At 40.7% G+C, this 16,089-nt stretch overlaps 1 protein-coding gene across 4 annotated transcripts in view; it reads right to left on the reverse strand.

The window, feature by feature from the left end:
- Nucleotides 1–16,089, reverse strand: part of wdr7 (WD repeat domain 7) — a 210,150-nt gene that overhangs the window by 151,721 nt on the left and 42,340 nt on the right. For all 4 annotated transcript variants that reach the window (XM_088630381.1, XM_088630380.1, XM_088630379.1 and 1 more), the window contains 2 exons: nucleotides 10,523–11,283; nucleotides 5,615–5,700 (listed from right to left, as the gene is read on the reverse strand). In XM_088630381.1, coding sequence (XP_088486507.1) covers nucleotides 5,615–5,700; nucleotides 10,523–11,283 — 847 coding nt within the window. The remainder of the gene's footprint in view (nucleotides 1–5,614; nucleotides 5,701–10,522; nucleotides 11,284–16,089) is intronic.

Consider the following 16,089-nt stretch of genomic DNA (forward strand, 5'->3'; position numbering starts at 1 on the left):
GAGGGAATTGCACGGATGAGCTGCACGTCCTGAAAGAGGCTCTCAGGTCACCGAGAGGTTGCAGATCACATGACACCTGACCGCAGGACCCCTGACTGAACACCGCCCAGTTTGCCTCTTGAAGGGCAAATTGATTGAAAATGACTTTCGAATATTGTGTACAATAACCTGCAGCACACCATCCTAAACCACAATCATTTTCTATAGTGTGACAATAAAAAAAAAAACTTTTGGCTCTAAAATGTATCCTAAAATGTTTCAAAAAGCTTGCCTCCTCACCCACCACACCCACCTCAACTGCTACCCCCAAGCTACAGTATGAGCTGCATCCAGTCACAACCAAATTAACAACCACAGAAGTAACAATATAATAACAGCCTTCCCCTTGGTCATCATTAAGATGTCTCAGCCCCCCTGAAAGAGGGATGGGGTTCTCGCATGCAGGTATCAGACGGGCGCACGGCACACCAAAGACACACCAAACGCCTCGTGCCTGGCTCACAGCACCCCACTGCCTAGAGATCACAGGTCACAGCACAGGAATAAAATAGGCCAGATGCAGTCCTGTGGTGTCCTGACTATAGGACACAGCCTGTACTTCACACAAGGGCCCTTAGAAGAAATCCCAAACTACTTGGCTCTTTAATCTTCGTTCCGATTTTCTTCCGTTTTTATGTCATTCCGGAACCCGATGAAATTGAGGATTTAATCTCTTCTTTCCATTTAGCGCAACCCTTAAAAGACTTATGCAAGGTGTATTGGACTCCAAGGAAATTCTGTGGCTTGCTTCCTAGCAAAAGCGACAGGCAAGACGGATAAACGTTTTCCCACAAGAATGGGCACCACCTTAAGGTTCTCCAAAGAACAAAATGAAAATGTAGATTTGGCAAAAACAAATAGACCCCACCTGAACACTTAAAGGTTTGCTTTTATAGCTTTTCACTTTATTTTGTATCCATGTGCTTAGTTTTTCTGGTTAAAAAATGCATGTCAATCTAATAGCCCTTCTGATATTTTTAATTAAAAAATTAGTGACTTATTACTTTAACAAATAACTGAGTGATGGCATGATCCACAGTCTGCCTTTGATGGCTTATTATTTGTTCTAAAGATAAGCTGCAATTTCCCTGGCTCCTATGAACAGATATACAGAAGGTGCACATAGTGTACAATGTCAAAAGTATATGGAAGAGTACTTCACACAACAAAGCTATTTCAGATCTATCACAACAGGACCTTGTTACAAACCTGCATTAAAGCCATGCAAACAGACAACACTGGAATCACTAGAAAAGAGACGGGCTCAACATCTCTCACAAAAGAAAGGGAAAGCAGAAGACAAGCATGTGTGCGCCTTATTTTAACAAATAAAGATCAAAGTCATTAAAATTACTTTTGATAAGTGGTACCACAACCTGCAGCACACCATTCTAATCCACAATCCAAAAATTTTCTTCTGTACCAATAAAGAATTACTTTAAAAAAATCAAAAACAGCTGAGCAGTTGGCTCTGAAATATATCCTAAAAGGTTTCAAACTTGCCTCCTCATCTACCACACCCACCTCAATTGCTATCCCCAAGATATGTGCTGTATCCAGTCACATTTCCGGGATTCTTTTAGCCCCGGTCTCTTAATCTAACCTCCCAATCTAGCTACATGAGCTGTACATCTGAAATCCCCATTAACAAAAAAACAGCTACTTAAAATCAAGATCAAGTGATCTTAAGACTAATAATTCAACTAAATAATGTAATTATTTAATTAAACTATGGATGTGGAATACAATACAATCATAACCCTTCCATTTAAATTTACCTAGTTTAAAGCTTATAAAGCAAAGACATGTTGAGCATTTAAGTACTGAATTTTAAAGATGTGAAAGGGAGTTAAGTTTCTGGGAACACTTCTGGCAATCCTGAGAAAAAGTCAGTCTAAAACACTTACATATAAAACAGAAATCTCTGAAGAAAATACAACCTTCTACTGAAAACACTTCTTATGAAATTATCAACCAATGACAATTATCACAGCTCCATGACTACTCAAAACAATCTGTCACCCAACTTTGTTTGTTCTGTCATCTAATCTATCCATTTCAGTCATAACTATCTCTCAAGGCATGCAGTATTTATAACAGCAGCACTCAGTTGTTTCCTTCAATAATGAAGCTTATCCAATACTACTTCAATGCGGATTTGATTAAGGGACTGTGGAGACAAATCCATCAGCTCTTGTTCTTCCCTTTGATTTAATTAAATCATTATAAACATTATAAAATAATGTTCATTCATTTAAATGGTTTTGTGTTCAAGGTTGAAAGTTTTCGCCCTGTTTTTAGGGCTCAGACTTCACTCACAGATCACCTTCCTACGGGCTGCTCATGAAACTGAAACAAAAGTAATAATACATTTCATTTCTTTTCGAACGGAGAAGACCCGATTCAAGTATTCAAAATCCTTGGGGGCACTGACAAAGTCAACCAAGGCAGTTTCCTCAGAATGAAAAGTCAAACACGAAATCAAGGGCACAAGTAGAAACTATGTGGAAGCTGTATTTAATACTGAACAGGAGGCAGCAATTTTTACCCAAAGAAGTGTGGGAGTGTGGAACAAGCTGCCCAGCCAAGATCATGGTTTCTTTCAAAAAACACCTGGATGCAATGCTTGGGATCAATTAACCACCAAACAGGCCAGATGACCAAATGCCCGCTTCTCGTTCGTGACCTTTCTCATGCTCTTGACTTGTTTCTCTCTTTTACATCTTCCACTTGTGAACAAACATTAAGGGCCTTAACCTTCACGTCTACATCTCAAGGCTTTACCATACTGTATTTACCGCCCACATATACTGTACCATATTTCTCTGCACTCAATGCTGTCTCTTATCTTTTGAAGAATGCATACATCGCTCTTAAGAGTCTTCTCCGTGACACATTTAGTAACTCCACATTGGAGCTCGCTACATTAGAGGAATCCAAAACTCCAAGTTGCAAAACATATTATCAGATATGATCTCACAAATAATCATTTTCCATTTTTTTTTTCTTATCTGTATCTGCATCTCTGTGGTCAATAATCCCTTAAGCAAGACAACCGACTACTCTATCTTTTGATGTCCCATACAGAATAAACTTATTATATGATTTCCTACCCAAAAGCCATGGCGAATCACCTGCTTCATGTTATTTATGCACACAGATTTGCTGGGTTAATTTACTGTGCTCCTGCTGTTAGTTTTCCGTCTTTTTACTTCTCTTATGTGCACGTGCATTCAATTTTTGGAAAAGCACTTCAAAAAATGGGTAGTATGACCGCTCTTGCTATTACGATCGTTATTACAGACCACAGTGCTCCTTGAGAGGAGAGTGCATACCGGTCGCCACGCGGGCTCCGTTTTTATTGCGGGCAGAGGCAGCACAGGCAGAGAGCGCCTTAACATCCTCGCGGAAAGTTCTTACATGGCCGACGTGTGCGCGGGGGTAAAAAAATTAGCATATGAAAAAACAGAAAGCCCTTATGGCAACAGTGCCTCAACAATTGAAGGTTAACACCAAGATTTAGAGGTCACAACATGACACCTCCTTTCTATAGAAAACATAACCATATGCTGTGCATAAGCGGACACAAATTAATCCCTGTGCTTTACTCTATTATGGAGTCACAATGGGTTCAAGCTCCTGTACAGATTTGGCAGTGTGGTGGAAATGGTCTGTTTGCTTAACTTGTGGCAGAATCTTTTGTCCTCGCAGGATATCTGCATGACAACTAGCCTTTAATTTCCATTCCCCACACCCCCTGAACAGCTGAGTGTGAGCCCTCAGGCACAGCAGCCTTGTAAGAACTCTAAAACCCTGTGAAAGGCCAGCGTTCTACATGTTGCGGTATTTTATAAACAGACAGCCAATTCAAGCCCCTTAAGATTTGCAGCAAAATCCATCATATTTAATTCTGACTGCGTAATTATTCTCCCTGCAATATTAAATGATTAATCAGTCTGCAGTGCAATTATATAGGATTTTACTGGACATAACTTCTACTTTAATATTTTTTTTTTAATCTTGAAACACACAATATTTCTGAGAAAATCCTCACATTATAAATTTCATTGTACTGCTTAAGTTTTACTTTATCTTAGTTGTACAATGTTTAATGCTAAATATTAACATGGGGATTTAATAGTGTATTAATTCTCTGCATGTTGCATGTTACTTTAGCTCGCTAAGTAAGGTGAAAGGAAAGTAAAAGTAAAGTAAAAAGTGTGAAAGTCTGAGTTTACCTTAACAAAAGGTAATATGCAGTAATAAAACACCAGGTTGCTGCACTTCAATTTCTTTAACTTTTTAAATAAAATGGTTGCTTCAGGTAAGAGTCAGAGGCAAAGTCTTAACATTTTAAACCAGATGGTTTAAAATCAGCCATTACTTTCAAAAACAATTGCATTTGATGAAGGAGGGTTCAAGCTGTAAACACATCAATATAGTATACTTGCTCAGAGACACTGTTTCCTGGCTAATTGCACACAAAACTACGAGTCTTGTACCTTGCCCATACTTGTTATGAAGTACCACAGGCACCTTTCATACAGATGATTTCCCCCTGCGTGCTGCGCCTCATACTGTACGTTTCAAACATACTTAAATGCCACTGCTGCCATTTAAAAGTGCAACCCCTGCAACCCCTTAAAACATATTTATTCTTAAGAGAGCTCTCCACACAATTACACTCATCAGAATCCGAGTAACAAAGTCAATCTTTCAGTTTTGCAATAAAAGCTGTTTCAAGTGTGTGGTTCCACAATGAGATGCTCCCCCCCACTTAATGGGAGACAAGAACGAGTCAGATCTCTAAAACCACTGCAGTTTCCCGATTATCTTCCTTTAGCACTGTCAAGGCCTACGAACTTTTACAGTGTTCCACAAAAATCACAGAGCTCAGAAAGGCAATGCACGGGCGCAGACTAAAACCGCCGCTAATTTATTTTCAACTTTGACTAAACATCATCAACTCGTGCAGGCCACACTGGTAGAGCTGATCCAAATAAGTTATGAAGGGATTTAATACCAAGACTCGATAGTGACATATGATATTAGACTGGCACATTAGGCCAGCTCACTCATGTTCGTGAGCTGGATATTACCAATAAAGCACCAAAAACTGTATGTGTAAATTAATCTGTTCCCAGAGGCCGAGAAGGTCTTCAACTACTAAATAGGTTGATTTTTTTTTTCCTTCGGAGGAGAAAAGCAAAGAGCTAAAGGAGAAGAGGATTAGCAAAGCCTCAGAATACCTATATAACTGGTTATACCCTCACGTTGTTTTATATAGGGATAGTCAAGTAAAACGATACAAAGTCCCATGAAAAGAAAATCAACTAAATCAGTTTTTCCAGAATATGACAAGAAAACTTCAATCCATATGAATGATTAACATCAAAACTCATTCTCCAGATAAAGAATAATTTTCGGGGTTAAAAAAAACAACCTTTTGTGCTCCTTGGGTTCAAGGACTCTGATATTGACGGGCCAGGAGGGAAATTTCTCATTTTTATAACTTAAGCCTCCACCCCTGTCATTTTCCCTGCATGCTGCTGAGAAAACTGTGCTTTGTAGTTACCTTGTTTGATCTGTCCTTGGACCACTGTGCTGGAAACCTGTGGGGACATCTTTTTAGAAGTCTCTGGGGTGCCTGGTTTAGGGGGCCTGAAAACAAAAAAAAGAATGAAATATTAATTTCTGCTATTTTTTTTCTCAAAAATTAGATCCACTCCAGCAGGCTGTGTGTGTTGTATTTGATAGTTATTGAAAATGTATTTCACCTTAGGATACCACTGTGATTAAAGTATCATTAAAAAAACCTCCCAATTTTGTTGGAATTTCATGAAAGCACATCTGTATGAAAGGCTGTAGGATCTAAGGAAAACATTTTATTAACGATATTGACAGATAAAATACACATCAATCTTTTCTCTTAAAGCTCAACAGACTGGCTCCACTTTAGACATTATAAAAAGTCAGACAGAACCATTGTATTGCTTGAGACTGAAGTGTAGCAGGAAGGACTTTTAATCTGCGTGATATTTTTCCTTTGTGAAAGAGTGCTCCTAAAATTGCTGGCAAGCCTGAATCGCATCCTTTACTAAAAACCATTTGTGGATTTCGGTCAATTTATATTCCACACTGAAAATCAGCAGGATGCAGCCACTGCATTAACGTGAGTTTCCTAGTCTCCTTCTAATTAAAGCACTGTCTGCCTTCCAACTTTGCAAGTCTCCTCGCTAATTTAATGGAATGTCTTCTACTGCTTTTGTGATAATGAAATGATATACTTGTGATATTTTCCCCCAATACACAATAAGGGTCTTAGTAATGCCTGTGATGTAGACCAAGCTCAGTTAGGAATGAGGATAAAGTCATCAAAAACTTCATTCGTTAAGAATGAAGAGCTGTAAAGGGTGGGATTTTAAATCACTATAAAATAAGCTAAAAAAGTCACCTAGATTCAAGTGCTAATGTAATCATTCTGATGCATACAAATTATTTTAATTTTGTAAATCTTAAGCAGGCATAAAAGAACGTGATTCAGCGTGCAAATGCCAAAGAGGCGTCTACCTAAATTTAATTAGCATAGACCCACTATTGTCTCAGGCAATCGAGTAGACCCCATCAACTCACCCACACAGACTCGGTCATAATAACCCTTCCTTCAGGTCAGCTTTATGAATTTACAGCTTAAGCTTTCTTTCGATCTACACTCAAAATAAAATCAGAGCTTAAACGGTAGGATTTTGGTGTTCAAAGCCAAAATGTGCTGAACTGTGACAGAATTCACTGCATAGGCACACAAAAAGCACTAGAAACTAATACCCTTTATCGGGAGGGCAGGCTGTAAACCTCAAGAATGCAATCGGCAATCAGAAAGAGAGAAAAGGGTTTTACCTCTCAGGAGGAGAGTATTTTCATTCGCAACAATAAACAGCCCTGAGAAGCCATTGAAGAAGCCGGTTCACCCATGGCACTGCATAGAAGGCTCTCTTTACATTGGCCGATTTTCTCTTTTTACTGTATTGCTTTCTCTCCTTCTCTGAATTTTATTTTGGCGTATTTTATGTTATCGTTTCCTCTTAATTATTTCTCATGGCAACTAATTATTACAGCAAACTAAATACATATGCTTCTAACACAACCCTTAAAGCTGACGTTGAGAGAGTGAGGTAAGGGTCTGTCAAGAAGTAGTAGTGGTAATAATAATGATAAGCTCTTGCAGAAGCCTGTTTTGCTGGAACAGAATGAACATGGCAAAAGAAAACTATGGTGCAAAACAAAAGCAAATCTCTGCCTTTTTTTTCAGCCTTAATTTGTAAGTCAAACTCTGCTTCACTGTTGCCTTGCTTGGAAGAGTTTAGCTTCTAAAGATTGCATAGGCTTTGCTTAGGCTAAGAGCTAGACATTTACTACATTGTACTGTGGTCTGCATCTGTCGCTAAAGAGCCTAAAATAATTGTATTCTCTTTCATTCATGTTCTCTTACATTTTCCTCCCCAAATTCAATTGGTGAAGCAATTTCTCATTTCTCCACCAGATGTGTTGTGTACTGGGGCTGCTGGCAAAATTGCTGCCCTGCATCATGAAAGTGCCATTTAAATTCAAGGAATTATTTCTTATTACTACTGTAGAAACATCATTTGAAAAAAAGGTCACCTTTTTAAAAGACCGTAAGCACAAAAAATAATATTAAAAACATGACGACTGTACTATTGGTATTTGTCAATTAGAAAACAGTTCAGAATAAGGTAGTAAAGCATAATAAAAGCGTAATAGTTCTACAAGCCAATTTAACAGTCATTAAAGAATTTATTTTTTTATTTAGAAAATCATGTCCTAATCTTACAAGTTTCAATCTTACAGCTGTCAAACGATCTGACAGTAAAAGTATCACTCTGTAAAGTGCTTTATGAACCCGAAGCTTTTATGGAAACTGTCCTAAACTAAATGGGATAAGAGCGAAGAAGAAACAGTGTTTCCATAATACATTAGAGTTAAACTCCAATTCATCACCACTGAGGAAATATATTCAGCAATTTGGCGTCTGAAGCTGAACCCTTTGGTACGAGTGGTTCCATTGTTTAAATCTGAATAAAGTGCTGTTCAGTAGAAGAGCAGTACAATACATCCTGGGCTAATTGATTTCATTTAGACACTTCCACTGTTCATCAACGACTACACTATAACAGAAACCTTTTTTATTTAACACTACAAACGCCAGCGATGCTTTATTTGCAACACATTGTGTGAAGGTCCTCCCAGGGAGGAATAAGGAGACACAAAATTTAGGAAGATGACCAACTGAAGACAATGTACTGTAGATGGCATCAGATGCCAGGCCTCCTTTACACATTGACAGCTATCTGACCTTATGATGACAGGCACAGCATTCAATACAGAAAACACGACGATGTTAAAATGATGACACACTATCAGTGTGATCCGTGAACAGTGACTATGTTAATGCCTGCTTGTGTAAGGGCAATCTGTGTAATCTAAAAGTCTGGTGTACAGGACAACGTCCAATTTATTTACATGAGTAATTTGCAGCTGCTGAATGTCTGACTAGTTTTTCCATTCTTCCCCCAAAAAAGTCTGCACACTTCTCATTGCTGAGACTACAATTATGTAATAATCTTTTATGCTGATATTAACCATCTCTACAAAATATTTAACAAACAGATGCAATGGTTTGCATTATTGCACTGCGAGTCTACCTGGAGCATTTAGTAAAATACCCCTCTTCGCTAAAAATGTATTTTAAATGGTGAACTTCAAGGTACATTCACTTCCAAAATTCAAGATAAAAGACATTCCCAATATGAAGAGGAAAACATCTTTATTATTCGTCTATGTCACATCTGTGTTTGAGCCTCATGTGTGTTAATGGGCACTTCTGCATCTATACTGTAACAACCCAGAAACCAGGAACTTAAAAAATGAAGAAAAGGCAAAGAACCATGAAAAATTGAAAACTAAAACATTAAAAAATTTAGCACTAACTTGGGGCTGGTATCTTCATCCAGGATGTTTCTTTACCTATCTGTCCACAAAAGCTAGTGAAAAAGGCACACTTCAAAGGGAAATATAAACACACTCCATGAAATTGTCATCTCCAGATGTTTCATGAACAGTGTGAAACTCTAAATCTTTCACCGCCAAATGGGGAAATGGAAGCTCTAACACTAAGCTGCGTACTCTGCAGTAATATCAAACAGAGGACAACAGCTCAATACTGGATAGCACTTCAGCCTGCACCTCCATCAATCTGTAATCACACAGCCTTGTTTCTGAGAACAAGAAAGTTCTAAGACCCTAGTAACTCTGATACAGGGTTTCTAGAGCATGTTTCCATAATTAATTGCCTGCCGTAGTAATGAAATAGAATAATGAAATTGTAATGTGAGATACAACGTCAAACTATACCTCTAAAAGCAAGCTTTAATTCATCGGTCCGCCCAGATTTTTCTAACATTCTGCTAACCAGTGGGGCACCATGCCACAGAAGCTTGAATCCAACAGTAAGAAAAATTCAAGCATTGTTGTCCAGAGCTGTAGTTGAAATAAAAAGTTGCACTAGGAAGCATAGTGTCTGATCTAATTAACATTTCCAGAAGTGCAAAAGCTTCACTTCTATCATAAGCGCATATAAAACAGCAGAACCTACAGAAAAGAGCATAGCTGAAATAATGTTATCCCTCTGAAAAAAAAAATCTCTTTTTAAAAAATACAATACTAAGAATCCACTCCATAAATCTTATTGTCTGCAAGACGATAATTTAGTGCAGTGACACACCAGTAAACTGCAAACTCAAGAACAACCACGATTTCTCCTTACCCACTTATAAGTTAATACATTAGGCAATGTGATCTGGTAGTCCAGCCTAGTATCAAATCCATCAGCAGCAATCCAAACAGGTGCATGGATTAATCACTTTTACCACAAACACCATCATAGTACCCAAATGCTTCTTACAGGCTTGTCTGTTAGCCTCCCTAAAAGATTCAAGTAATAGGTTTATTCCATGCTGAAAAAAAGAAGAAAGAAAACACAACGTTTCGGCAGTGGAGCCTTCTTCATGTGACCGAAGAAGGCTCCACGGCCGAAACGTTGTGTTTTCTTTCTTCTTTTTTTCAGCATGGAATAAACCTATTACTTGTTCCTTTGCAGCCTACACATGTTGACGCAGCTACCCACCTCCCTAAAAGATTGACTGTTAACTGCATACTGATATAGACAGACATCAGAAGGATGGAACAACTGTAAATATCATATTCTAGCACAAAATGAAACTCAGTTCAGGCGATTCATTAAAAATCCCATTGAACCAACCACATGGTTAAAAACTCGGTTTAAAAATCTAAGTGACGTAATATTATAAGTGAACCCTTTTCGTTTTCCATCGTTAGAGCTCCCGAACCACCGTTTTTCTCAATTCAGTCTAGAGAGCTTTCCCCACAGAAGGTCACCCCTACGTACCTGGCGGGTGCTTTCTTCATGTGCTCCCCGACAAAGGTGGCGTTGGTCATGCTCATCAGGGTATTGGCCAAGGAAATGACGGAGAGAAGGTGTTGGGTGGTCACAGCCCGGGACACACCGTAGGTGCCCTTCCCCAGGATCTCGGACACCGACATCTTCCTGCTGACCGTGTCGGCGCCCCCCCTGCCTGTCGCCACCCGTACCATGGAGTTCTTGAAGGTGGGGAGCATGAGGGACATGTGGCCGCCCCGGGACAGCAGGCCGAAGGAGACGGGGCAGTGAGGCTTGAGCATGCCCAGGCGGCTGAGGCACACCTCGTCCAGCACGCTGTTGAGCCCCCAAGCGTGGAGGCAGGACATGAAGAGCTTGGCAGTGTCCATGGTCAGGTTATACTCCAGCAGGCTGAGGGACTTGGACTTCGGGTCATCCCTGCGCTGGCGCCGGGCTTCCTCGTCCTCGTCGTCCTCGTCGTCCAGCAGGTGCTCCTTGATGTTCTCCTTGATGGTCTCCTTCACCTGCTTGAGCAGCACGGCTGCCCTCTTGCCGGCCAGGAAGGAGCCCCCCTTGTCCGAGCTGCCCTGGGCCTTCTGCAGGCTCTCGGGAGAGACCAGGGTGGGGTTGGGCCGCGCCGCCTCCTCCGTCAGCAGCTGGATGATGACGGCTTCCACGTCAAAGAAAAGCACGTGCATATCCGGATCCGTCAGGTTCGTCTTCATGGCTTGCACCATCAGGGAGTTGTGAGAGTACTTCGGCAAGTTGCCCTGGAAAAAAAAAGACACGGGAGACGTAAAACGCGGACAGCCAAGCGCCACCCCATCAAGATCATCTCAAAGGCAGCCCTAGCGTAGCAGGCACGTACTGAATTCGCTCTCTCCGTCAAGGAACTGACCCAACCTGCTCCCATTAAACCCACGCCGACCCAAGTAGTTCCAGGGTGACTGTCAGGAAATCAAGTCATCAAGTACAAAGACGCTGAAACTGAACATCTACACCTTGTCGACGCAAACGGCAAACACGGTCGTTAATCAGGTCGAGGAAGAGATGGGGGGGGGGGGGAAGAACACGAAAAAAGAAACTGGTGTGTTCAATAGGCACACAGAGGTGCAAGAGCTGCTCAGAAAAAGTGTGCAGTAAGTGTGGTAATGATCTCGGATGAACTGCTGAGGGGCCTATGGCTGGCCCTGCCCCCGCCACTGCAGCAGGTAATGCTGGGGGATTCCCATGATGGGAGGGGCCCGTTCCAAAACCACAGGGAACAGTCTTCACCCAACTCACGAAGCAAAAGTGCAATGACAAGACATTCAAAAGCCAAGGAAATCACCCAGAATTCCTGTTAAATCAGTAACCCGTAGAAAGCTAGTTTATAGATGAATAAAAATTCTTATTACACAAAAAGACCCATCAAAGTTGACATCAGATATTACAATGAGAATGAATGAGAATTTGACGAATGCAGTTCACTTAACTATTAAAAGCTTGGTTCATGATGTGAAGCACGCTCAAATTGTTCCACTGCAAAGTTTTCGTAAGGTACAGTGGGAAGAAATGCATTATAAGTTTGTAATCTGATTATCGACAAACTAATGCCCATTCAAAACAGCAGCCACTGTGAAACCTTTTTAACGGTGTATGATTCACGCAACTCGACCGGCTATCAAAAACGGATTATTTCCAACATTTTATTTGTTGGGGAACAAGCGTTAAGCTCCTGATAATCAGCCAAGAAGTGATCACAGTGGCCAAGCCCAATCCACAAAACCATCTCAGACACTGCATCTGGTCACTCCTTCAGCACCATTGAGCGCTCAATAAGAATCAGACCAACGTCTATTACTGACAATTAGTGCTTAGGAGGCTGGGACTGTCACACTGCTCAATGGTAGTTAAGCATTTTCAATGAATAGGAAGCATTTGCTTCAACAATCACTGACTGAACTAGAAAAAACACTGTTTTGCAAGAAAATGAGCACTCAAAAACCTTTGAAAAGATTCTAGTTCCAAGACATGGTTAATAAATATGGGCTTCAAATGACATAACATCAGAAAGTAAAATGCATCAAAACACATTTGCACATTATTGGCAAACAAACAGGTGTGTAGTATGGTTCTCACACGCACAGAACTAAGAAGTTTAACTTCTGGTGTACTTAGAATGTTTAACATGTGAATAAAAATTATGATTTGCCAAAAACATCACATTTTATTAATTATACAGAATTTAACACGTATGTCTGTCCCTACATAAAACCTATAGTTTTCTCCTTTTGTAAAGTATTCGAATAAAAGATGCTGTAAATCAAATCTGGTAAAATTTCATCAACAATAAAGCTAGTTTCAGTCATTTTCTTATATTAATAACCGTGTCAATCCAACAATTTCATTCTGCACCATCCCAGATACGCCAGGTGACACCGCACAGTGATCTGACATTTCATTATGAGGAGACAAAACAGCTCTTCTGCTTCTTGATGCCTGCAGTCTGACCGTTTGAGAGCGTTCTCTGCATCCCCCTCCCCCCGGATGAAAAAAATCTACCTATGATAAATTAATGTTCTTTTTTTGAAAGGATTGAAAAGTAGCTGCCTCCTAGAATTTGTTTGTAGACCACCAATACTTCATTAAAAAAAGGGCAAAAGATGAAAAGCCACACAAATGCAGCAAAAAACAGGAGCGCACAGTTGTCTGAAAACAGTCCTTTTTCAAACCCTTTAGCACACCAGACATATCCAAATTTCCAGTGTCCATTTCAACACAGTGCTTATTAGGGACATTCTGTCAGAATTCAATATGTCTAGCCAATGTGGTGTGGTCTGAATGGCGTCACCTTATTTTGATTCTCTTCTGCAATTTATTAAGACTCGGGTGAAGAGAGTCCTCTGAGGCCTGGATCGGCTCATGGAGAAATGCTGCCCTCTCCAGTCTGGTTGCTGTCACGACAGGTGAACAAAGAAAAAAAAAATCCCAGACTGTTCTTTCACCAAACACTGCCACAGGGCTGCACAGGACCGCTGGTATTCTGCACCTCACCAACGAGGGAGGTGAAAGGAGACGATTCCTCAGTCAAGCCCAGAGGATCTCATTAATAAGCCCAGCAGCTTAATCCCCTCTCACAACGATACCCCCTTAACACGTCCTCATATCATGAAAACTCACTTGCCTTTTATGGTGCATTATCTTGGGTTTTAATGCAGAACATGCATACAGAAGCACACACCTCAAAGTTCTTGTCTGTACATTTTTGCTAATGTTGTTTCAAAGCTGCATGGTTGAAATCGGTTTCAGGGTTTGACATAAGGTTTGACACCTGAAATGAACCAGCTAATGGGTTTTAAGAACACCATATTAAAATTCTCAAAAATTACTTTCACACTGCATCTTCTCCCGTAATTCGGTGAAATAGCAGAGAATTCTGAAAAGCGATCACTTTGCTTTTCTTGACATAAATGACAGAAAAGAGTGACATTTTAATGCAGTTGGGCAAATAAAACATCTCTGTGCTGCGCTCACTATACATCTTGAACTTGCAGAATATGTGGACCCAACTGAAAAAAGAAAATTAAGCAATACTGTTTTTGTAAATGCAACATTCTTTGAGTACCGCAGATGAACATCACTCCGTTCTGCACTATCAATACATTCCTGCGACTGGCTCTTCAAACTCCGAGTACGTCTCAACGAGACCATATTTTATGTTGAACACTTACACACCTGTCTACTTTGTGGTTTCACCATTTTGAAAAATCTTAAGAGCCTGAAAATTGGCGTCAAGCTGAAAAGAATCTGTGTCTCTGCCCTCCTGTACCTAGAAATGAATCTGAAAGAAAAGTACTTTCCTTCTTGCTGTGGCCCTGCGAGACAGGGGAAAAGGAATATGTACGGAATTCTCCCTGACCAGACACAAAATACTTCTCTCTGATTTCTGTTCAATTGAAACACAAAACTGGGATCTTGGCTTGACATTAGGAAAAAGTCATGGAGGCACAGAGTAGTGGCAGAATTTGGGAGTTCTGCAATTCTGGAGGAAACAGTGGTGTCAAAAGCGTTTTATTTCTGATTAGATTTTGGAAGGTGCTGGAGACAGAAATCCAGATCTTTCTCTGTAAAGATGCAGGCTGAGGGAAGAAGGATCTAAGCAGCAACAGCAGGTGGGCCAGAGAGGCAGGGGAGAGTAGCCAAAAGCCCCCTTAAGGGGAAAGCTCGCTCATTACAGAGAGCATCCCAGAGCACTTGCTCTCACTCCCAGTACCCCTGAGGGTGCTCAATTCATTGCCTTCAGACAAAACAGGTAAAGCTCCTTCAGACAAAGATTAAACCAAAAAAAATAAATCTATACAAAGTCAGCATCGTACAATCTACTTACCATGATTAGACAGGCTAACTGTTTAGAAACAAGAAAGTGGCACCGTGAAAGATGGGAGGAGGAAATCTGTTGAGGCAATGGGGATGTGAAGGGCTAAAACCAGGAAACTGCAGAAGGGCTTTAAGGAGCCCATCGCCCAGCAGTGGAGTGAAAAGGGCTGATGTTGATTTACTAACTCCATGATGGGAAGAAATGACTGTTTTAACTGGACAGTAAGATGGGGATTTGCATGTACAAAGGCGAGTTTTGCTTTTTTAAAATTTGATTCAAGGGAACACACCCTCCAGCTCTGAGTTAATCACTTGAACGCTTGGAGAAACCAACATACAAGAGGTCAACTGCAGTTCCAATGTTCTGTGCACGTTTGTGACGGGGCAAAGGAAAGCAGTTTTGGTAGAAGAGGCCCTTCATCTCTTGGAAGTATAACTATGAAATGTTCACATTCATTAATGAATGTCACTGTCAATATTTGTACGAGGATTAGAGTCCCAAAACAACTATTTCCCAAAACAAACTAAAAGGTTTACAGACTTCACAGTCACAAATCTCAAATGCAACTGTATGTGGTTACATAAAAAAACACCTCTATAAAATGTATACAACATAAAAATCGCAACAGTTATTTACAAGGGGAAGACAGAAAATTCCTTGCAGCCCTTCAGCCCTGTCAGACTTGTGATTAAAAGGGCAAGCAGAATATGAACAAAAACCCTGCAGTGTCAATGTGCTACAGGAATATGTGAAAATCACAACACCCTCCACCTGTTCACTTGCTGCACTGTGACATATTGAGGCAAGAAAAACATTGAGGCATTTTTATCCAATTCCAAATTCAAGCCAAACCTTAAATGACCTGTGCACATGGCTGTCTGCGGTGTTCAAACTGACTTCCGAGCACAGACCCATTCGGATATGGAAACATCCCCAGCCTCCCTCCACGGACCTTCGGTGAAAGTCTTACTCCATGAACATTAACAAAAAAGAACGCCACCATGTCGAGCAGCCCTGCCGTTTTTCAGCGCAGCTCCTGGAAGCGCAGGGGCTGCAGAAACTGTAAGATCACCCGCGCTGGGGGGTGGGGGGTTGGGGGGGGTCGAGACTGTGGCTGTAACACAAAAGAGGAGGCCAGGATGATTGCAAGCATTTCATGGTGATTATCTGTCATTACCTTTGTAAAGGGGTGTATTTGGCCCTGTTGTGGGTTTTA

This window comes from Lepisosteus platostomus, chromosome 4 (assembly GCF_059453375.1).
Source record: "Lepisosteus platostomus isolate fLepPlt1 chromosome 4, fLepPlt1.hap1, whole genome shotgun sequence".
Lineage (NCBI taxonomy): Eukaryota > Metazoa > Chordata > Actinopteri > Semionotiformes > Lepisosteidae > Lepisosteus > Lepisosteus platostomus.